Source organism: Notolabrus celidotus, chromosome 14 (genome assembly GCF_009762535.1).
Source record: "Notolabrus celidotus isolate fNotCel1 chromosome 14, fNotCel1.pri, whole genome shotgun sequence".
NCBI lineage: Eukaryota > Metazoa > Chordata > Actinopteri > Labriformes > Labridae > Notolabrus > Notolabrus celidotus.
In genome coordinates this window covers 27,973,210-27,997,785 of record NC_048285.1, presented here as the reverse complement: position 1 = coordinate 27,997,785, position 24,576 = coordinate 27,973,210, and the positions used below count along the sequence as shown (strand labels likewise).

General features: G+C 41.2%; 1 protein-coding gene across 3 annotated transcripts in view; it reads right to left on the bottom strand.

The window, feature by feature from the left end:
- fndc3a (fibronectin type III domain containing 3A) overlaps nt 1-24,576 on the bottom strand; it is a 64,969-nt gene that overhangs the window by 9,649 nt on the left and 30,744 nt on the right. For all 3 annotated transcript variants that reach the window (XM_034700719.1, XM_034700720.1, XM_034700717.1), the window contains 15 exons: nt 15,063-15,139; nt 14,727-14,973; nt 14,164-14,466; nt 12,810-12,868; nt 10,187-10,353; nt 10,016-10,075; nt 9,790-9,928; nt 8,581-8,634; nt 8,375-8,499; nt 8,024-8,198; nt 6,192-6,278; nt 2,931-3,069; nt 1,350-1,418; nt 1,142-1,260; nt 21-126 (listed from right to left, as the gene is read on the bottom strand). In XM_034700719.1, coding sequence (XP_034556610.1) covers nt 21-126; nt 1,142-1,260; nt 1,350-1,418; nt 2,931-3,069; nt 6,192-6,278; nt 8,024-8,198; nt 8,375-8,499; nt 8,581-8,634; nt 9,790-9,928; nt 10,016-10,075; nt 10,187-10,353; nt 12,810-12,868; nt 14,164-14,466; nt 14,727-14,973; nt 15,063-15,139 — 1,926 coding nt within the window. The remainder of the gene's footprint in view (nt 1-20; nt 127-1,141; nt 1,261-1,349; nt 1,419-2,930; nt 3,070-6,191; nt 6,279-8,023; nt 8,199-8,374; nt 8,500-8,580; nt 8,635-9,789; nt 9,929-10,015; nt 10,076-10,186; nt 10,354-12,809; nt 12,869-14,163; nt 14,467-14,726; nt 14,974-15,062; nt 15,140-24,576) is intronic.

Sequence of the window (24,576 nt, the reverse complement as noted above, 5' to 3'; positions counted from 1 at the left end):
GTTGGAGAGGAATGACTCACCCCAGCGCAGTTGCACCTCCCTGGCTTTGGGCTTGCCCACCAGCCGAGGGGGCTGGCAAGACCCTGGGGGCACTGCGGGAGTCTGGACCTGCAGGGTTTCCGACAGCTTGCAAGGGAAGGCAACACACCAATTAAGACCCAGAGAAAAAACAAATTGACAATCTTGCCCCTCTCTGCTTTCTCTTACACAACACAAAAACACACACACTTGTTAGAAATCATTGTCTTCACCATCTTATTGGACGAATGCAGACTACAGACCAGGACAGACAAGTGTGTAACTGAACACAGAGAAATATGCTCTACTCCTCACAAAGGCAACAATTACATTAAAGAGATCGTCTGGCGAGAGTCTCAACTTCAGTGACAAAAGAAAAAAAAACATGTGAGTGTTATGTCACACTGTGCTGCACCAAAGGGAGAATCTTGCCACCATGAGTCATGTTTCTTCACAAGCCCCATCATGAATAAATGCATGCACTAACAGCTGATGAAGAAATTAATGAAGAGTGTCTGTGAACTGAACTAATTAAGAAAAAACATCCTCCGACACATGCAGGCAGGGTTAATCGATTAGCAGGCTTTGTCTTGTACTTACACACTACCAAGCATAGTCTAATCTCCCAACATAGGACACTGGCTGCATGACAATTTCCTATTAAAGCTGCACATAAATAGAGTGCATGCATATCTCGAATTATTCATGTAAAAATGATCAGATTAAGCATGGGGTGTGGTGAGACTCTTCCTGCCAGCCTCGAAAATAACAGTGTATGTAACAGCCTGAAGATGTGTCAATACTTTGAGAGCCATTAGAAACACACAGAGGAGAGTATTGCATCATCTATAATAGTGAGAATATTTGTTTACATATCTTTAGCTCAAAAGGATCATGATTTGTTCATTGGAGTTCTTTTGGAGGTAAATAAAGGAGCAGATTTGATAAGTAATCATGACATTTGTTCCCAGTTATCAGCTGCAAAAGAACAATGTTGTGTTCCCTGTTCTACCTGTGATTAAATTAAGATGCTAGTCAGCAAACTCCTAGAAAGTCTCTGGCAAAAGAACACAGAACGGTGGGCGTGACTGTTTGCACATGTGCATGATGCTGAATGACTCACCGGGCTCTGCCCCCCCTCACTCATGCAGTAGACTCGCGTCTGGTAGGAGCAGCCGGGTTTCAAGCCTTCACACACATGCTCCATGGCTGGCCCTGAGTATACCAGCTCCCATGACATACCTGAGGACACAATACAGACATGTTTCAGCTCTCATGGTCACTTTTGTCATTATTTCATCCACTTTTTATTATCAACATTTGCAACTCACCGCTCAAGCCTTCAGACAGCTCCACAACATACTTGGTGACTTCTGTTCCACCGTTTTCTTTGGGGGGCTCTGAATTACAAGCAAATAACATGACAATAAAACATGATTGTTTTACATTTTATTTGATTAATTATTGTTTAAATTGATTTAATTGATTTAATTTTATATATATTATTTATTTATTTATTATTAGATATATATTTTTTCATTTGTTATATAAATGTTCCTAATTCATTCTTTTCACTTTTTCTATTTTTCTCGATGTGATGTCATCCTCTCATTCTGAAAACCTCTTTTATTGTCCTTGTAATGCTTTTCTTTGCTTATCCATTTCTATTTATTTATTTAATTTATTTATCCCTGAAAAACCTCTTAAACAATGATTTATTGATTTATTGTCACACCACTTCATTCCATTTAATTTATGTTTATTTTTTTTAACCTCATGTTGTATTCTGGTTTGCGTTGTTAAAATCCCTCCTCCCTGTCTGTCTAAATGTTTACTTTGTTATTCAGACCATGCTTTGTTTGTCAAAGCACTGTTTTGCCACAACATTTGTTTTTAAAGGTGCTATATCAATAAAGTTATTATTATTATGATCAAACTGCATTAACCAAGTTCTTCAACAATGAAGCCGGACAAACTCAGAAACCTACTGAAAAAATGATATATCTGAGAATACATTTTTAGGAAGGATTTGATGATGGGTGAACTAGCAGCTTTTTTAAATACCCTAAACTCATTATCTTGTATTATGAGTACAAAATGCATCAGCTGGCTAAGCACAGCTTGCTAGTGACATGGAAAGAGTTTCCAGAGATGCAGAAACTTATTTTTCATTTTGAGAACTGGAAGCAAAGAACGGCGTACAGCTGTGAGTGATGTGTTTGTCCAGTGAGGTTTGGGGGAGGCATCATTCCCTTGTCTGAATATTTCAAGGAACTGTCAATTATCTACTGTACACGCCACATGGAATATCATCTGTCTCCAGCAGGTTTAACGATGGTCAGTCAGGACTCAACGAGAAAAGTTAAAAATGTGGTGCTGGCCGTCTTAAGGCTGGTTTATACTTCTGCGTCACCTCTACGCAGCAGTGGTGGACGCAGATATGAGCACACAGCAATACTCTACCGAAACGCTTGAGGGCAGTGTGGTCTCGGTCGGGTCGCCTGTTTCTGGCCCCGCTACGATCTCTGTTTACTTTCCCACAGCAATTCAGAGCGTGTTATGTTAATCTACAGCTGATACATGTTACTGTTTATCATACAGACAAGATTACATGAAGAATAGAGAGGAGATGAAATACACGGCGCATGTGTGGCTGATGAGCGGGGATCCAGGAAGTGCTGTAAATGGGGGAAATACAATGCTGCCGAGTGGACCAATCACAGGGCTCGCGGTCCGTGTCGATTCGACAGGTAGTTACATTTTGGAGGAGGTGTACGTCAGCTAGGCCTTTGTGTAGGTATGTGAGCTACACAGACCTCCAGCGTAGGCTACGCCGTCGATTGATGCAGAAGTATAAATCAGGCTCTAAGCTGTAAAGTACATAAAAGACTGATGGAGTAAGAAATGCTCACCCCATGCCATCTTGAAGCTGTTGGGCAGGACTCTCCCTCTGATGACAGGCCTGCAGGGACTGCTGGGTCTGTCTGGGTTTGTGATGAACTCAACCACCTGGCTAGGGTTACTCTTCCCCTCTGAGTTGTATGCCGCCACCTGGAGGACGTGTATGAACACAGACAGTGCAGAGTCAGATTTTTCACCATCAGAGTATTTGCATAAAGAGTCAATGAGAGCTAGTACATAAAGGTCACTATGTTTCCTGATAACAAGCACTAACTAGACTCAGAGAAAGGTAATGAAGGAGTCTGATTAGCGGAACATATACCCTCTGCCTGAAACGGCCACAGACAAAACACCACATTACAACAAGGATTCAGCTCCTTACATCTGCAAACACATTTTCACAGAACTGTTTAGAAGCCCCAAGCACTGCAATCAAAAAATGAGGCAATAAGCTTTAGAGGCATTTTATTTTATTGTTGCACATCTGCGATAATAGGTCGATCTCAGTGAGCCTGCTGAGTACAGCTCGTCCACATACTGTACCAAGACAAACCTGCACAGCACCCAGCCTCCCCTCACACTGCGCAGCAGGATAATTGGAAATGATGGAGGGAGAGAGTCTTGTGGGTGACTAATGATCATTTCTGTTATTTGGGCATATGGGGGGCTCAGAAAACCTCCCTGTCAATATCATGTTTAGGACTGATGCTGTGCTGATTTTTCTGGCTGTGTGAACAATGAATTAATGGAATGGTCCTATCGGTCGATGCATTACAAGAATTTCATGGTCTTGTAGCTGAACGGATAAAGAGAGAACTTGTTCATCATCACCTGCTGAATGAAAACAAGTGTTCAGAGGAGGGAGTAATTGAATGCTTGTGCTGCACCTTATTAAAGCTAACTGATAATCACAAACTTGAGGTATGATAGTGAAGCATAAATATGTAATAAATAAAACTACCCTGCTCTGGGTTTAACGAATCCTGGTGAACTCTATATTCTGTTACTGTAAACAAAAAACCCAAAACCCGCAATGCATCTGGCCCCACCTTTATTTCTTCATTGTCTTTTGAAAGGGCAAAGAGATTTCATCATTTATTTACTGTTACTCAAAGAGAAGACCAGATAGTACATTTATCATGGAGTATTTTCCAGACATTAATAAACACAGTAGTTTCTGTCAGGATGGTGTCAGTGGATCATCACAAAAACTTTAAAGGTGTTAATCTTAACAAAGGAAAAGGTCACCCGGCGCATGGAGGGGCTCACTGAAGTGTATTAAATAGTTTTATGACACCAAGAAGGACATATGGCAGGAAGACCACACATAAGCACCACTTCTTAAGATTGTAAATCATAATAATTCTATTACTATTTTTAAACTAGGACTCATGAAGGACTCATACGGACAAATATGATCTCATGAATGATTTAAAGTAAGGAGGCACAACAGATGTTTGTGTGAACAAGCTCAGAAACAGACAAGTGAAAAATGTGGTATTGGTTATAATGACTTGATGTGCTAAATTGCCATCACAGATGCTACTCAGACTATCAGTTAATAATTGATTATTTATCTAAAAGGCTACACCCAGAACTAGACAGGTTTTGGAAATTGATATTTACAACTTTTGCAGATGTCTTGAAGATATCCTTAAAACCTTCTCCTATAACAGCAATTTTTGGAGTTGCACCACCTGATCTACATCTCAGCCGCCGGGCAAAAATTATGATAGAAAGAGAAATATCCTCCAACTTTTAAATCATGGATAGATGATATTATTTATCATTTGACATTTGAGAAATTACGATACCCCACAAGAAGCAATGCCCAGAAATTATGACATCTGGCAACCTTTCTTAACTGATATAGGAAAAATGGACACTAAGGATATTATAAATTAGAGCTGATGACCCCACGACATTCCAGGTAATCTCTTATTTATTCAATTTATCTTATTCATTTATTTATATATTCTTATCATATGTGTACATGCATACATGTATGTATGTATATGTGTGTGTGTGTGTGTGTGTGTGTGTGTATAGGTATGTATACATATATGTATCTTGTTTATTTTATTTATTTATTTATCTAATTTTGTTTTCTTCTTTTACTAAGTAGGGTACATTGGTAAAGGGACTCTGTTGGAGCTTCAAAAATTATGTTGTTTTTGTATAATTGTAAAAAAAAAAACCAATAAAAAGACCTTTACTAAAAGGCTACACCCATTTTTCCCCACTGGATTTTAACCATTTCATTTCTTACTGAGATCATGGCTGTTTTTGAATTGGCCTACTACATACTACCTATGAATGTAGTAGGCAGTAGGTACTGACTACTAAATACTAGGTTTGAATTTAGTCTGTAGTCTGACTGTTCTGTTCGATCTGTGTTGCAGCATGCTGAGCCAGGCGTCACTGGATTTCCAGTTTCAGAAAGTGGAAATAAACAACGTCCAAGCTGATAGAGAAACTGCTTCTTTAGCATCACTTATGATTTAAAAAGTTAAGAAGTGGTTTACATGGAATTTAATAATTTTCCCAGCACCTAAAAATGGAGTTCCCCCCGTCGAAAAAGAAGAAAAAGCGGAACAAGCACTGTGCATTATGGGAAACAGTACGCAAGGGAGAGTGGTCTGATGCATACTGTGAAATGTTCCCGTAAGACATCCGGGGAAGTTTTTGCACAGTGCAGATTCTGCTCTTTTTCACATACTACATACTACATACTGAATTTTGGCCAAATCAGTACGTACTGCTAGTATACTAGGCGGTTTTGAAAACAGCCAATATCTGTCTGGTAATGATCCTTCAATAACAGACGACAGACGGTCATCTGCGGTTCATCAGACCCATCCAATGAAAGTTAAGAAGTCAACAATGAAGAGAACGTCAGAATGAGAGAGGGGGGAAAAGAGGAAGGGGATGGGGGAGTGAGGAAAAATCAGTGACACGAAGAGGAAGTCATTGTTTGTCCCCAAACTCGGTCACATTACTGCCAGCCAAGAAGCCATTGTGGCTCAAAGGCTTTGCTTGGCAAGCTTCTCACAGAGGGGCCCCGCATGTGACGAGCAGAAGTGTTCTGGTGTTTATGCTGTCACCGGTTGCCCATTGCCCTTATGAAGAATCCTGCAAACAGATGAGTCATAGGACCACTGTGAGCCTAAGCACCCTCCCTTCCAGGGGCCTGTCCCCTCCACAGACACACTGCAGCAAATCAAACCTATGTATCACCTGCTTTGACGGCAAACATCACAGGGCTTCCTTACCCTAAACTTGTACTTGGTGCTCCTGTGGAGATTCCTGACGGTGCAGGAAAGCTCGTCACCATCGTAGCTTGGCTGGAAGCCATATCCCTGGGACAATGACAGACGACAGGAGACAGAAAACAACCAGGTGAGCAATGACTTAACAAGACAACTATTGTAGCACAAAAACAAAGTGGTGTGCTGGAGAAAAAACAGCTATGGGGGATGAGGGAACTTTTTTGTGATTTTACTGGCTGTGGGTAACTGCTTGAGGGGGAGCAGGCAGAGGTGACAGTAGCCATAAATGTCAAAAAACTATTAGAGGAAACCGCTGAGGCGTCACACAAAAAAGAAGAGGAATCAATTTGATTGGAGAGAACTGGAATTACTGACAAGGTACATGAGTCAGTGTGAAGCCATAAAAGCATGAACCAGGAAAATGGATGTCATTATGAATGGATTATAAATGTGAAAACTTGAAATCATCATGTACACTACCAGTCAAGTTTGAACACACCTTCTCATTCATTATTTGAAACAAAACTTTCTTCATAATTTTTTTGATTGCCCAAAATTAACTCTGTTTTGGTCGAGTATATTTAATACTCTTTCTGAAATGTTGCATGTAATTTTGAAACCTGACCCCTTTCTTGTGCTGTTTGGAGTTTCTGATCAGACTCTCCAGTTAGATAAAAGTCAGCAGCAACTGCTATCCTATGGACTCGTAATAGCTAAAAAAAACTCATCTTTATGTTTTGGAAGAAAGCAGAGGCTCCACCTGTCAAAGTATGGTTAGAAGAAATGGTAAAACTCTCTCATATGGAGAGAATTTGGCTCTCACTTTCAAATAATCTAGGGAAATATGGCAAGACTTGGGTTCCCCTTCTTCATTATATTCAATATATTGAAAAAACAAACTAAACTAATTACGATACAACATTAATGGCCTCCTTTGGAGTGGCAGGAAGTAAAGTCCCGACAGGGTGGGTGGGTATGGTGGAGGTGGGGAGGGGAGGGTTGTTTTAATTATTATTCTTCCTCTATGTTGTTGTTGTTGTTTTTTTTCTTTTAGTGTTACTCACTACATCTGTTTTCTTTGTTTTTCTTTATTTAATTGAAAAGGAGGAAAATATCTGTAACATTGAATGTTTTATTAGTGCTACCTCAATAAAAAACATTTAAACATAACTATTTGAAACGCCGTAGATCAATACTGAAGGCATCAAAACTATGAAAGAACACATATGGGATTATCTAATTAACAAAAAAAGTGTTAAAAAAAACAGAATATGTTTAATATTTTAGATTCTGTAAAGTAGCCCCCTTTTTCCTTCATGGCAGCTTTGCACACTCTTGGTATTCTCTCAGTCTGCTTCATGAAGTGGTCTCCTGGAATGGTTTCTAATGAACATGAGCCTTGTCAAGAGTTCATTTGTAGAATGACTTGCCTTCTTAATGTGTTTGAGACCATCAGTTGTGTTGTTCGGAGGTAGGGTTAGCACAAAGTGGTTACCCTGTTTGACTACTGTTGTAATCCATATTATGGCAAAACCAGATTATTTCATAGTTTTGATGTCTTCAGTATTAATCTACAATGTTGAAAATAATTAAAATAAATAAAAACCATTGTATGAGAAGGTGTGTCCAAACTTTTGACTGGTAGTGTTCATATAACACTTGGTGTGTTGCCTGACTTTAAGTCAAATCAATGGGCTTGGAACACTGTCCGCTGAGAAGCCTCAGACATAGAAGGTAAAAAATATGTGAACTATTTGTAGACGTGTGCTCTGTCATCAGTCACAAACAAGCAGCTGTTTTCCCTGTTTTATAAAAAGAGAAGGTGAGAGACATACCGAGCCTTCCTCCTCCATCTCCAATATATAGTAGATGTCATCCTCTTTGGGAGAGCTCGTGGGTCTCTGCCACTTCAGACACAGCCAGGTCACCCCCGCCATCTCCAGCTCTGGAGGGAAGGGTGGCAATGGCACACTGCATGAGGTGAACAGGTCCACCACTTCACTGAACTCGCTGGGGAGGGCAAAGAGAGAGAGAGAGAGACAGAGGACGGGAGGGCATGAGAGAGACAGAGTGAGGCACACGTATAAGCACACAGGTGGAGACAGTGAATGGAAGAAACTGGAACATAAAAAGAGACAACAGGGAGGGTTAATCCAGGGAAGAATCTAGCATGTTTAGGTACCTACCTTGCACCGATGTCATTTTTTGCTGCAAGGCGGAAGGCGTATCTGGAGGCTGGGGAAAGCTTGGTCACTCTGTACTGCTTATGAGGTCCATGGTAGCACTGCTCAAAAATCCCGGTGCCCTTCCCCTGCAGAAAACAACATTTTTAATTTCAATAATAAGAACTTTTAAAACAGTTGCACATAAAACATGAGCGGTGGATTCTTACCTCATCCCACTGAAGAACGTAGTTTTGGACTTTTGAACCGTTGTCACTTGGAGCCTGTAGATAAACATACAGTGTTTGATGTTTAAGCTTACTGAGACAAATAGATTAAAAATCATACAACACTAATATATGTGCAGGTTATTTGATATTACATGTTTACACACTGAAAACAATGACATCTCATAATACCTCAACATTTTCTTTCAAAAGGCAGCCCTAACATTTTCACTACTGCCACTTGTGCTAACAGAATGAGTGCATACTGCTACATGTTTAGGATTTAATTTAATCAGATAAACTTCCTGAGCTCCAGTGGTAGATCTTGAAGCTACACTTTTACAATTAAACAACAGAAGCGACCTCCTAGGCTGAAAAATGGAGCCAGTGCAGATGTGTTAAAAGCTGTAGTTCCTCAATTGGCCACTAGAGGCTGGCTCACAAAGACAGCCCCCTGAAGTCTCTTAAATACAAACACATTTCTTTTACTGTAACATGGGACTTCCACCAGATCCGGCTCCGTGCTCTCTTGTCCGTCAACACCCACCGGTTGCGTTTTCGGAATGCAGCACGGAGCAGGACTGCGGGACAGCTGCAGTCATGTGACTGAGGTTTTCCCGTGGCAATCACTGAATCAAGGATTATTCGAATCCTGTCTTTATCCATGTTGTCTTTATGGTCCTCTGGACACCTCTGACTTAATGATTCCAGGCCTGCCTCTGCTCAAAATGACATTTTGTTGTCATAGATAAGTTAAAAACAATCTGGTGATAACACAGAGTGTTTTATTCTGAAAATTAACTGGATATTTCAATTTTGTTTTGGTGCCTGACTTCTTGTCCCGCCCCAATCTTGCGTATCTGATCCGTTGCGTTCCGCTGCCGGATCAGAGACGCAGCCGGAACGCAACGGAGCGGATCCAGTGGGAGTTAACACATTGCCTAGAATAGAAACCTATCAGATCCGGTGCCATGACAGATCGCAGACAGACCGGACTCAGATCTGGTGAAATTTGTCCGTTAAGTTACATAAGAAGGCAAAGAAGTGTGTGAAAGGTATCACCAGTGATCCCAGTGTCTTAAAGTTTCATTCATATATATTTCACTTTAAATCAATCCTTGAGATCTGTCACAGACGCTGTTGCTACTGCTCCTCTATCCTGGAATATGAGTTTCAAAATCCCATCCCCACCCATCAGCATCCTGTTCCTACCTTCCACTGGAGCACGAGTGTGTTCTTGGTTCCGCTGGCCTTCCTTGGAGGATTTGGAGGATCCGGCTCACAGCTTAAAGTGGTGAAGCTCACAGCCTCAGATGGGCTTCCCTGTAAACAGTTACACATGGCCTGGACCCTGAGGACAGAAAAACAGAGGTTCTAAAATGTTCTTGCATTAAAACAATATAAAAATAATCAGCCAAAGGGGGAGGGCTGCACCAACCTGACATGATAGTCTGTTGTTGGTCGAAGGTCTTCCAAAGTAGCACTTAGTTCTTCCCCGCTGGGTGATAGGAAAAGAGACTTTGTTAGTGTCATTACAAATACCTGCGTTAGAGAAATACCTGACAACAGTCGATGTTACGCCTTGTAGCATCTTGCTGCTAATGCTCACCAGTACATGCTTTTGTACTTCCCATCTTTTCCGCTAAAAGAGATTGAGACCTCATAGCTGAAGGGGTCCGGGGGGTTACAGTCTTCTTCCGCGTCACCATTCTCGCTGTCTGGCTTTGTGGGTGCACTCCAGCTGACTAAGATTCTCCTTGCCTGGATGTCTGACACCTAATACAAAAGAATAAAAGTATCATAGATTACTAACATGAATCATTATGTCTCTTTCACAATCAAACCTGGACTTGAAATGAACGTTTACAGCTCTTTAAAGCACCTGCAACATCTCAAACTCTTTACTTTTGTACTTTTAAGTTCACAGAGGGTCATGTCTGGTCATAAGTCCTGCACCGTGTTTTTAAGTTGTATTAGTACGTGGAGGCTGAGGCTCAGTGGTAGTCAGTCGGGTGTGAAGCAGGAGGTTGATGGGTCGAGCCCAGCTCCTCAGTCACATGCCAAAGTGTCCCTGGGCAAGACATTGAACCCTAAATTGCTCCAGGTGATGGACTGATGGTCCCTACTATAGCAGCCTCTCCCATCTTTGTATGAATGTGTTGTGAATGTGACGAGGAGTGTGTACGCTTTAAGTGGTAAGAAAGACTTAAAAAATGCTCTAAAAGTACAAGTCCATTAACCACATTCACAAAATAAAATGAAGAAAATCTCATTTTTTAACTTCCAGACTGACACGAAAATAACATCGCAGGAAGAGGAAAGGAGGAATAGATCAAAATATTGATGCCCGTGCTACTTTGGGAAAAAGGTTTTCAGCACTTGGCAGGTATGTGCTGCGCAACCCAAAGATTTTTCATTCTGTTTTGAGATGGTTTAAAAATAGTCTGAGCAAGAGTGAGCTGGGGGAGGGAGGGAGGGAGGGAGGGGGGTTCATATGTGGAAGAGCTCAATCAGGTCAGGTCTGTACCTCCTTCTCTCCTGTGCCCTCAGGGGCCCACCTTACTTCTTAACTTCCCACAGTTACAGTCTCAGTCATCTAACAAACCAGTGTGGCAGCAAGATGGAAAAATCCACTTGATCCATTGAAGCTTAACCTTCCCTGTGTTCCACACCCTCTCTATACTTATCCATCACCTTCTCCATAGACTTGTATTAATGCTTTTACAAGGAGTTCAGACCAAAGAGGCGATACATGACAAAGCCTAAGTTATGTGAGATTAAAGAAATTCTAATTCTAGTTCTATTAATTCTCACCCAGCTGCTCATAAAATGCCTGTTGTGTTTTTAATCATCTAAACACTGCTGTGGGCTCAGTCTCATTAAATCTGCTTTATTTCAAAGGGTTATTTTAACAAAAGTGTTGTTGAACTCAAAAAGCATCGCACCAGGAAGATGTGATAGCTCGGTTCTTGTTTCGTTAAAAGTGAGTAATTATTTTAAAGTCAAGCTCAAACCTTTAACTACCTGCTTGCAGAGTTGTCTGGTGGCACACTTTGGAATAGAAATCCACAGCTGAATGCTATTCAGAAGCTCTGACACCATTAGCAACATGTCAGCAAGAACATTAACAGGATGTTTAATGATGCAACATATTTGCTTCATTACTGGTAGGGCTGGGCAGTAAATCAAAAATTACTGAAGCCAACATTTAGAACCTTGAACCAATGTTATCCTGCCCATGTTGACTTAAAAAAAACAAACAGTCTTTAAATACTTTCTCCACTGTGCGCATTCATGTTCGGTCCCCTTAAAGATATACTACCACGTGTAGTCTCGTCAAGTCAGGCGACATGGCAGCAACATGGACCCAAAACCCAACAGAGCAACTTGAGCTGGTTGTACCAAAAGAAAGAGGTTGTCTGCTGTTTGGACACATGTTGGTTTTAGTGAGGATGACGCCAAAGAAAAAGAAGTATACACTGCCAAAAAACAGTTTCAGAGACCAAAGTCAATACCACAAATCTGTTTCAACACTTGGAGCACAATCACGTTACCCAACACAAACAATCATGTTACTGAATATGAACAGTGCCCGGCTCAAAAACGAGAGGGGCTGAGAAGCGTCCAGTAAAGAGAACACACACATTTATAAATTGTACACAAAGTGAAAGGTTTCAAAAAGAGGAAATATATCCCAGCTTTAGTTTTTGACAGCATATTTACATTACAAACTTTGTCAATGAACGATGAGGGTGAAAAAACAAATAATAATTGTTCATCAAACGTAATCAAGGTCAAATGTTCAATTAGTCGTGATGTTGCTTTGAGGCCATATCACGCTACCCACCCAACCCCAAACCCACCCCACAATCCTAAGGTTAATAACAAAATATATGATAATAATAATAGAAATAAAATAGATAAATAAAGGAAAAATAAAAAAGAAGTCAATACAGGAATTTAAACTCAGCAAAATAAAATAAATTTCTAAGATAATAAATAAAATATAAACAATTTAAAGAAAATAAGATTATATACTTAAAAATAAATAAAATAGATAAAATAAAAAGTGACTAAAATTTGAACTAGATAATAAATAGATAAAGTAAGGTGAAATAAAACTGTTATGAGAATGAAACTCAGTTAAAAGTGAAATTACTACTCACTGTTTTTCATAAACAAAGACCTGAGCACATATATAATATACACAAGTAACTCAGGCGAGTACTCACCACTGGTTTACTGATGGTACTCATTAGTGCTTGCAGGGCCTGAGCGTGTTCATCCAGCTCTGAGGAGAGAAAATAAAACAGGTAAATATCATAGAAAACATCATTGATATGACATGAAGACAAAACTGAGACAAAACAATGAAGGTAAGTAAACATCTGAAAGTGTCCATGAAAACAAGTAATGGCATTTTTCCTTTGCATCATCAAGCCAAATTTTAAGCTTATTTTAACACTTTTGTCGGCAAAACTGACTGAAAATATTAAAATGTAATCTACTAGGATTCTGTGTAAATTAAGAAAAAACAGAGTCACCTATCTGAGGAAATGTAATGTTCTTGGTGCACTTCACAGATGTTACATTTCCCACATAAAATCATGGATGCTCATACATAACTAAACCAGCAGGGGGTTTAATCGTGGTAGAAATGTGTGCTTTTGAAATTAACCTCAATACTCCAGAATCTAAAGCATTACATCAGACTTCCATCAGATCTGAGTCTGGTCTGTCTCCACTTGTCAGTCAGCACCCACCAGCTACGTTTTAAGAACGCAGCATGGAGCAGGATCACCAGACAGCTGGAATCACGAGAACCAGAGTTTCCCACGGTAATTACAACAGTTTTCCAACTTCATGATGAGCTTCTCCTCAACCATGTTGTCTTTATTGGTCTCTGAAAACCTCTGACCTGATGACTCACAGGTTGGCTCTTGTGATATGATTTGGCGTCAACACTAAGTGTTTTATTCTGAAAATCAAGTGGATGTTTTATTGTTAGAAGCTCTGGATTGCCTGAAATGAAACAGAGCAGGAACGCAATGCAGAAGAGCCAGAATACAGATCTGGTGGAAGTTGGACGTTACAGCTATGAAGTGATGCAAACATGAGGGGGTTGGACAAACTAGCCTGTTGTTCAGAAACATTTTCAAGCCTGTGTGCCCCTCCAACCAAAATCAACAACCTGATCTCCTTCAGTGGGAAGTGATCAAAAGATAAGAATTTAAATGATGGCCATAACAGAAGTCTAAAGTCAAGATGCAGAAAGGCAAATTGCTCATATTTAGACTTTTTTTGGGTAGCATTATTTTCCGTTACATCATAAGAAGTGAGAGTAATTATCTAGTTTTGTACTAGTGCCACTAAGTAGCAGTGTTGAACTCTATGATTATAAATAAAGTCAGGGTTTATGTAATCAAGAATATTGTTAGCCATATTTCTGATCTTTTGCTGCCCTCCAGCGAGGTCCCGTCCACTGCTCCCTGTCCACTAAACACAACACACTCCCAGCATCAGGAAAGTGTTGTATGTCAGCCAAATTGTAAATCTCAACAAACCTCTACCCTTTAACTTCCTCACCTCCTGACTCTCCGTTTTTTCCTCTGGCTGTCTGCTTGTCAGGACCAACCACTGCATGGCTGAGCTGCCCCTGCTCCGCCTCCAGCCCTTTCCCTCCGACACCATTGTGAATGTCCACTGTCGGAGGGCTGCTGCAAGTCTTCTGTGGTGAAGGGGGAGGGCTGTCCTTCATCTGCCCTCCTCCTCCTCCGCCTCCCTGACGCTCCTTCAGTTTCTTTTGCAGACGCTCATACGTTTTGCTCGTTCTGTCATCTCTGTGAACAAACGGGGGGCGTCCGTGTTGGGAGTGAGAATCTGCAGAGACTTGTGAAGAAAAAGATGTTTGTGAGTTAGAAGTGATGCAGACATGAGAACAAAAGGATGTGTATGGCAGCTAGAAAAACAGCTCAGTAATTGGCAATATCACAAGAATGTTAGACTGGGGTGTGAAGTGAAGTCCTATACATTAAGAAACTGATAAACTTAACAGTTTTACTTTGATTATTTAACTGAAGTGTGCAGATAAAGTTGAGTTCTCATAAATAACATCTTGATAGAACAGACGATGTCTAAATTTGGCTCACCCTGCTCTGAGTGGATATGAGCTGGGTGGTACTGGGAGATGTACTGAGAGCTCATGTCGCCCACGCCCCCCGCCATGCCCGTGTACAGATGGGGAGGTGGGGGCATCATGGCAGGGTGTGGGATGAAGGCAGGCAGGTGGGCATGGGGTGGAGGTGGAGGGTGGTGGAGAGGGGAGTGGCCCCCTGGGTGGAACTCTGGTTGCTGAGGTAAAACCAGAACCCGCCGCACTCCATTCTCCTCTATGATCTAGAAGGGAACAAACAAGAGTGAGGAAAACGGACATCACAGCTGCTGTGTGTTCACAAAGAAGCCAATCAGAACCATCAAACTCATACCTGTGATACGTATCCAGGAGGCACAAAGATTGGAGGCACTGAACCATTTGGAGACATCATGGGAACCTGAGCAGGACCTGTTGGGAAAAAACAGAGTAAGATCAAAGACTCTCCCTTTGGCCACACAGCTGTTTCATCTGTGCTTCATGTACCAGGAGTATTAGAGGAGGGGACAGAGCTGAAACTTCAGGCTCTGTCTGACCAGACATTTGAAACTTTGTGTGAATAATAAACTCAGTCATCTGACCATGATGAACAATAAGTTTCAACACGTTTCTACTGAAAGTGACACATATTTCAGAAACTGTAGCTTTCCAACAGATTATTACAGCAATAGAAGAGAAAATAATCTAAATTTTAGCCGTAGATCTTCCTTAAACCTCTCTACTGCTAAATGGAGATCCAAAAGAACACCCCAGAACTTTAGCCGATTCAAACAGCATTAAAGCGCTAAACAATATTGGATTAATTTATACAGAAAAGACCTTCAATCCATACATATTCAACAAAATGTTTAACTTGTCTTTTAGATCAGCCCCTCTTTACTTCTCTTCTAACATTCAGAGGACTGATTTAAATGATTATGATTGCTCATCTCTCGCTCTGTTTGACCGCCCAGAAGGTCTTAAAGCTTCTCCATCTTTCAGTCACTCTCTTTTAACATTTTTTATTGAGTTTTCTATAAACCTCACCATAGTATATTTTGTCTACAGCACACATCGCAGGTAAACAAAAATAAAAACATAGAACAGCTGCTGCAGTATTTTGGTTACAGTATTTAAGGTTGCCATTCCCCTCCCATACCCCACCCCAGCCCTCCCTTCAACCCCATAGCTAGAGCTGGGCGATATGAAATATTTTATTGTGATAACATAATTTTCAATATCAGTCGATATCGATAATTATCACGATAAATATCAAATCATTATTTCATTTAAATTTAAAAGCAAATTTTTGGTCCGTTTCAGCTGTGTTTACATTCTGCTTCGAAGGTCTTTAAGCCCCGCCCACCTCTCATCCTGCAACATGATTGGCTGTTCAATGCAGTCTTCTTCTTCCGTCTAATGTTGGCTGTAATTACACCTCCCAACCTTTCAAGTGGTTGGGGGGTGTACTTACAGGTTTATTTATATCAAATTTTATCGAACATTTGTCGTATTTATATTGAGAAAATTACATCATGATAATTATCGTTATTGAATTATCGCCCAGCCCTACCCATAGCCCAGATCTTTCATACAGTATGTGATTATCTCATGTGTGGTCAATGTAAGATTGCAAAAATGCCAGACATATGTTGTGATGAGATCGTATTTCTTTTCAACATTGAACATATACTTGAAGCAGTAAGTAAAAGGGGAAGCAAGACAAAACATTAAAATAACAACATTATTATAAATAATAATAATTTTAAATTGAAATTGGGGAAAAAAAAAAAGTTTCAGTCACTCTCAATATACTCTTGACAGATAGTTAATGTACTCAACCTCCATAACCCTTGATAACTACAGGAACTCCTACCGTCTTACCAAATAGTACATATGATATAACCGAGCCCATCCCAGTGTTCCCTCTGCAGGGAAAAATCTGCACATAGCTGAATCACTCCACAAAACCAGCTGCATTTCATTTACATTTCTTTTATTAAATACCTCTCACTAAGAAAGGCACCGAAATGCATTTTTACAATACTGGCAAACGCAAGAAGAAAAGTGCTGAGAAACAACAAAGTTCCTGCGTGGCTCTGTTGTAGGGGCCAGTGCAGCGGCTTAGCTCAGCTCAGAGAAGTGACAGCTCAGCAGAAAGCCTCCAAGAGAGAGAGAAAGAAAGAGAGGGGGATCCTCTGTGCCAAGTTTGCAGATTCGCACATTTCTCCTCTTACAAACATAAGACATAAACACTCGGGCCCCAACACCAGATGTCATGCAGGGAGCAAAGAGATCCACAACGCACACACTGACCTCCTGACAGCCTGCTAGAGTCAGAGTTTTTCTTCATGTTGTCAACGTTGGAGTAACAAGAGAGAAGGCACTTCTGAACGAGCAGCCATAACAGGCCCTTGACTACAGAGGTTGGCCTCTGGCCTGTGGGATGATTCATTGAAACCTCCTACTTCTAACCTAAAACGCCGCCCCCTCAGGTGCTGAAGTCCAGATTCCAACTCAGGAGAGAGAGAGAGAGAGAGAGAGAGAGAGAGAGAGAGAGAGAGAGAGAGAGAGAGAGAGAGAGAGAGAGAGAGAGAGAGAGAGAGAGAGAGAGAGAGAGAGAGAGAGAGAGAGAGAGAGAGAGAGAGAGAGAGAGAGAGAGAGAGAGAGAGGAGAGAGAGAGAGAGAGAGAGAGAGAGAGAGAGAGAGAGAGAGTGGGGATATAATGAGGCGGATATAATAAATAATGAATATAGGAAACGCCTTTAGTACCATGCAGAACCGTTTCCTTTACTCCTGTTTTACCTCAACAGACACACTGATTACTATCCATACAATATGACATGGTTTTTCTCCATCCCTCTCTATTATGGGACCAGTTTTTAACATTTTAGGGGGGTCAGATGAGAAGCAGTCATAGTGAACTTGAACAGCTGCAGGTGCTTATTCCAGTTTTTGTAAAATATAACATTTAAAATTTTAAATACTATGCTACACACAGGTATCCCAACAATACAGGCAATCCTGTTAATGACCATTATTAATGTACTATTCACTACATTCATGGAGGGCTTTAGTCAGAGCTGAGTTTATGTTAATGTTCGACCTGATATCGTTTTATAATTATGCATTGTATTTAAAAGCAGCAGTTATATTATATCAACCAATTTTCACGAAAACAGCAGTAATAGTATTCACAGCCCTTAATGTGAATAACAAAGAATGCTGTTGTATAGTTGTATTCTTACATTCACTTAAAATCAACATATGGTCTCACACAGAGGACTCCTCTGCTCTTCTGAAGGAGTCAGTGTGTATTATTTAGAGGCTAGTCACTGTTACTTCCTGTGCAACTCAGGAAATATCAGAAAAGGCTTCATAGTGGAGATTGTCTTGTTTGCATTGTTGCATTATTCATTGCTAGCTGCTGCACATTACGTCCCCAGAAATTAACCCTTGAAAGGGGAACAATCCAAGAAGAATCAGGAGGCAGGAGGAAGGAAAAACGAAAAAAGAAAATACTGGTGTGAAACTTCCAAGATGGAGAGAATTTGTGACAGACTAGGACTACAGAGATTATCTCAGCCTTGATAATCTACAACATCAAACTACATCTTTCTTTATTGTTTTGATTGAGAGAACACTAGTTAAGGATATGTAAATGTAGGGCTGGGTGATAATTTGATTAACGATAATTATCTTGATATAATTTTTCTCAAAGGGAGGGGGCGCTAATAAGCCTTTAACGCTAGTTGCCACCATAGACTATATAATATTTCATACTATATGTATATACTATACTATTTTATATACTATATAAAATGGGCGTCATCTCGCTCGGCTCGAAGTGAGGCTGCCACAAAAACTGCTCCCTCTAGTGGCTGGCTGCAGTATAGGTCAAAAACTCTCTCCCATCTTTAAATTGAATGGGGCTGCAGTCAAACTAGGAAAAATAAATACACGTCGTACGAACGTTTCTCACATCCGTATGCTGTGGTGATATGTAGTTATTATTTGACTATTTTTTATTCAAGGCCTCTTTTTTCTGAAAAGTTACTTTCTCGTTAGTTATTAGAGGTTAAAAAAACGGGGTTGGCAGCGTACTGCAATGGGATACTTTCGCTTCAAAACCGTACAATGGGAAAAGGCAGAGCGCCGCTGTCCATTATACAGTCTATGGTTACCACCCAATGTCACATCACTGTATCTTGTATGAGAAGGTGGGCTTGTCTTCCTTATACAACAGAAGAATGGAGCATTGGTATGTCTTTCTTTATAAGGCCATACTCCAGGAGCTGCCGTCTTATTTATGCTCCTTATTGACTCCTAAAGTTGTCAGTGGCTGTCATCTTCGGTCCCATGGACAAATTCTTTTTGGCATTCCTCGGACTCGCTCTGTCTTTGGTAAAAGTGCTTTCAATGTCTTTGCTCCGTCTTCTCGGTTTGAGCTTCAGGGTCGCCTGAAACTGGACTGTTTAATTCGATTGGAGGATTTCAAAACTAGGATAAAGGATGATCTGATCAGCTTGTGCACATGTTTTAAAGCTTAACACTGCTAATTTATAAATCAATGTAATAGTTACTGTTTTGTCCTGTTCTATTTGTGAAACTTTTTATGCTGCTGTCTTGACCAGGACTCCCTTGAAAAAGAGACTTTGTATCTCAATGGGACTATTCCTGGTAAAATAAAGGTTAAATAAAAAAAAAAAAAAAAAAAAAAATGTTAGACAGAAGAAGAAGACGGCATTGAACAGCCAATCATGTCGCAGGGTGAGAGGTAGGCGGGGCTTAAAGGCATTCGAAGCGGAATATAAACATAGATGAAACCCTTAGTAATCTTAAAGGGGAGTACACACCTTAAAACAATACTCTACTAAACTGATACACAGTACACAATTTGATGTATTATGCCAATAACCTCAACCTGAGAAAAATAAGAACCTACAAACTAAAATTTCACAAAAATCTCCTCTTACACAAAAGGCCTGCTTCCTGTTAGCAACATCAAAAATGATGGATTCAAGAAGCTAATCAGAAAACTAAATCCAGAAATCTGGTTTCTTCAACTTTCACTCAGGACCAAAAATCTGACTTTAAATTTAAGTTAAATAATGATACGATATTTCACTGTGATAACATAGTTTTCAATATCGCCCAGCTCGATTTATATGGCATGCATTTATAACACTGAATTCGGCCAAATAAACATTTGCAGGACAGATTGTATTTATTTTGTTTGCACAAATAATTTTCCAAAGATTCTGTGGAGGTCTAGCAGCTAACAAACATAATTGGACTTGACAGATAGCAGGTAGTCCTCTGATTCCGAAATCAAAAGGGCAACAGGCTTTGAAGCCCCTCTCAGTGCACAGAGCCAGCAGACTGATACAAGGTCTCATTTCCTTCAGTTCAGGGAGCATGGGAGAGCTCAGCCTGAATGACTGCAGTCACACTGCCTCTGCTCCTATTGATTTCAGATAATATCATTTGCGTGGGATTTCAAAGTATGTCCTGTTACCTCCACTCACTTTAAAGCTAATAAATTAAAAGGTGCTTGCAGCAGGTGCCGCTGTGCACCTGCTTAATGACTGATTTGAGCAACTCCAGTTATTGCCAGTGCTGACTAACAGGAAATCTGATGAATCATATTAGCACTCAACATGCCTTTGTTTGCCTGTTTAGCAGGCTTTGTATATGCCAACATGGAAAAGTGTAAAGAGGAGAGGACAAACAGAAAGCATAGGGTGAGGGAGGAAGATGAGGGAGCTACACACATCTTAGAGAGACAGAAAAAAGAGAGAGGAGAGGTAGGGTGGAGAATGGGGGGAAAAAACACCCACTCTTTTACATCAGACTGACGCACGAGTGCTGACAGAGATCAGATAGAAAAGGCCACATCCCCTCCCTCTCCCCCCTCCCCTCCCCTCCCCCTTGAGTCAACTGGAGCATTAGTTGTGCTGACGTGGCCATGGAGTGCCAGCCTTCCAGAGGAAGCAGCCACGGGAAAAACATCAGTCCTCCTCCTCCTCCACAAAAACGGCAGGCTGCTACCGAGCCAGGAATAGCCACAAACAAGCTGCCTGTTTTGGCAGTGTAAACAGAGACAAGGCAACACTTAGGAAACACCATCATCTCCCGTCAACATCACATAACCCGTCCTCACCTCCCCACCTCCAGAGGCGGGCCCACAGGATCAACTGGTGCAGTGTGTCTTTGTCTAGAGGGGGCTGGACGCTACTGTGTGTGTGGGGAGACGGGGATAATTGTTCAGGTTGGGTAAAAACAGAGGGAGTGACTATCAAAGGCCAGACGTGTACAAACACACAGCTTGGTAAAGCCACTTTGAATACCCACCTCTTACTTCTTCTCTGAAAATGGATATAGGTCTTAACAAATAAGTGCGACTTCATGCAGGTTTAACCGAAGCATACTGAAAATAGAGGAGCGCTGCTGCCAGACGTGGCTCTGAAAGCAACAATCTGAGCAAACTGTTGGATGTACCAACGAACCCTCAATTAAACAGAGGGAATAACAGGCAGCAGAGAAGACACGCTGGAGGAAGGAGAGTGCACACAAGACAGGAGGACAAGAGTGAGACAGGTAGTGAGACACGGATAGAGTAGTTTCATATGGGAGCTTTCAATACGCTCTCAATGGCAACATGATGAACTGTGAGCCTATAAAAGATGAAGCGGTTTGATTATTAATTAGACCTAATAAATTGTCTCCATCCACAAATAAAGAGGAGAGAGGACAGGCTCGGGAGGGTGAGCAGACTAACTGACAGAGGTTAATAATCACAGCTGAGCGAGGGGAAGAGGCGAAGGAATGAACTGTCAATAACATAAAAACGACTAATTGCAAGTTAGAACCCTAACCTTGTAATTCAAGTGATGATACGGGGGGCAAATGTGTCTCAAAGCATGGGATGGCACATTTCCCTCGCAGGCAAGCAGGGAAGATCTTCCATCAATTAAGTGGATAGTAATTTTCAGTAAGCGTAACATTCTATTAGCAGATTAGGAAGGATGTGTTCGCTCTTCCTCCGCCTGGCTACTTCTTCACAACATGCCTGTTAGCATCCGACCGCCGCCGTCACTCCGGGCACAAAGAGGGTGGAAGCAAATGGAAACAAAAGTACACGGCATTCAGCGGTGATCTGTGTGCAAACAGGAGCCGGAGGGAGGAAGCGAGACAGTAAACAACAGAATACCTTAATAAGAATAGCCATTATTTTTATGTGTTAGTCAACTCTGTCTGAGTTCCTGATATTTTTAAGGCAAGCACATGTTGTCTTGCAGCCCCACCGGCATAGATGACGTGTACAGAAGGAGGGGGAATGAGTAACCTTCATGCTTGTGCTTTTCATAGAACATCACACTGCTGCTGCTGCTGCTCTCGGCCAAACGGAAGAAGGATTTTTTGAATAATGAATTGTTTGCCTCTGTTCAGGAAATGACGACTTCCACCCCTAAAACCCAGCATCGCCCTGTAACAAGAGCTGACCTTACGAAACCAGTGATTTGATTATTTAACAAGTGCAAAAAAAAAGCTGAGTGGACATGCTCTGGACATCCCATCCTTGACTAAACTTAGAACACAAACAAGGGATTTTTTTTTTTTGTTGTTAACACCCTTCTGTCTCTTCATCATTTCTCATCCACTCTATCCGTTCTCCCTCCCCCTTGGTATGAACACAGCGATGGGAGAATGAGTCACAAGCTCAGTCATTCTTGGAGCTACACACTGCAGAAGCTGTGAATGAACCGCGCCTGTGTGTGCGTGTGTGTGTCCTCACGCACATGCTTGTGTGCATGTACTTGGTGTTAGGTGGGGGATGAGGGGAGTAGAGGATTCATGTGCTAATGTGGCTAATGTGTTTAATGTTTGTAGTCCAATTATGTGAGCCATATGTGAGGTGTTTGTTTGTTTTTTTATCAGGAGAGGGAACATGAATAATCTTAATAGTCATGATCGTGCATATCCAGGTGCATGTTATATGCTTTTTGTTCACTGTTAAGATAATGGACTAATGGAAGCACAAATCCTGAGCCACCAGTGCAAGGCCATTGTAACATGATGGTTCTGTGTCCTTGCTGCCCACTCAACTGCCACAACGTGAACTCACTGAAGGCTTTGAATATATAGAAGGGTGGGAAATGTGAGGAAAGGAGGGGGAGGGAACACAATGTCAAAGATAATAGGCACTTACGTTTCACACTTAAATCTGAACATTTCCTTAGGAATACAAAAAGGGAGGAAAGTAAAAAATTACAGCTATGATTTCTGAAAGACGAAGCCTCAGGTTGTTGGATTTTGTATCATAAATTATTTCTAATCTTTGTCAGAAGGAATAAAGACAGCTTCCACTGATTGAAAATAATGTGGTGAGAATTTTCAGTCATTTTAATTCAACTTATTTGTGTGCAAAACAAAATGCAACACTGTAAGTTTGGTCTAAGAGAGACTGTCTGAAAACAAGTTGCATCCCAGCCTCCATTGACACTTTATTGGCTTCTGAATGTGGCCATATGAAACACTATGGTTGGTTAACACACAATACCACCAACCACTTTTGAGCATAACCAGAACATAATGGTCCAAGCTATTCAACAGCTTAGCCTGTTTTCAGTAAACCCAATAGACTGTATAAATAATGGATGTAGTATCCGTGATGTCACCCATCTGTGTCTGAAGCCCTGTTTTGAAGCCAATCGGCGGCGGCAGCCATATTGGAAATGCTGAACTCAACATAACTGCTGTCGAGCGGTGCGACGTGAAGAGGCGGGATTTGAGCCTCCTAGCCAACAGCTACATTGTTCCCGCCTTTCAATCAAGTCAGCTGTGCCTCTCATTGGAAGGCCCGTAATCTCAATATCTTCAAAATTGCCGTGTTATGAAAAAATTCACCCCCCGTACAGTGTGTGCCGATCCAGAAATGAGCTATCCAGACTACACTCGTCTTTTGTACCAGGCTGTAAACATGTTTATTTCTGCTGTAAAGATCAGCTTTTTTGAATTGGTGTGTATGTGGTTTCCAGTACTTCCGGGACCAGCCTCAAGTGGACACTCGATGAACTGCAGTTTTAGCACTTCCTCATTGGACTCATATTTTTAGCCCGGAGGTTGCCGCTTGGTTTGGTCAAAGAGAGACCGTCTGATAACAAGTGTCATCCCAGCATCTATTGACATTTCATTGGCTTCTGATTGTGGCCATATGAAACACTAATAAACATGCTCGCCTTTATGGTTGGTTAACACACAATACCACCAACCACTTTTGAGCATTACCAGAACATAATGGTCCAAGCTATTCAACAGCTTAGCCTGTTTTCAGTAAAACCCATAGACTGTATAAATAATGGACGTAGTATCCGTGAGGTCATCTATCTGTTTCTGAAGCCCTGTTTTGAAGCCAGGCCGCGGCGGTAGCCATATTGGAAATGTTGAACTCCACATAACTGCTGTCGAGCGAGTGTGACGTAAAGAGGCAGGCTTTGAGCCTCCTCGCCAACAGATAGTGTTCACGCCTGTCAATCAAGTCAGCTGTGCCTCTCATTGGAAGACAGAAATGAGCTATCCAGACTGCACTCGTTTTTTGTACCAGGCTGTAAACATGTTTATTTCTGCTGTAAAGATCAGCTTTTTTTGAATGGGTGTGTATGTGGTTTCCGGTACTTCCAGAGCCAGCCTCAAGTGGACACTCGATGAACTGCAGTTTTAGCACTTCCACATTGGACTCATATTTTTGGACCGGAGGTTGCTTCTTAATTTGGTCAAAGAAAGACCGTCTGATAACAAGTGTCATCCCAGCATCTATTGACATTTCATTGGCTTCTGATTGTGGCCATATGAAACACTAATAAACA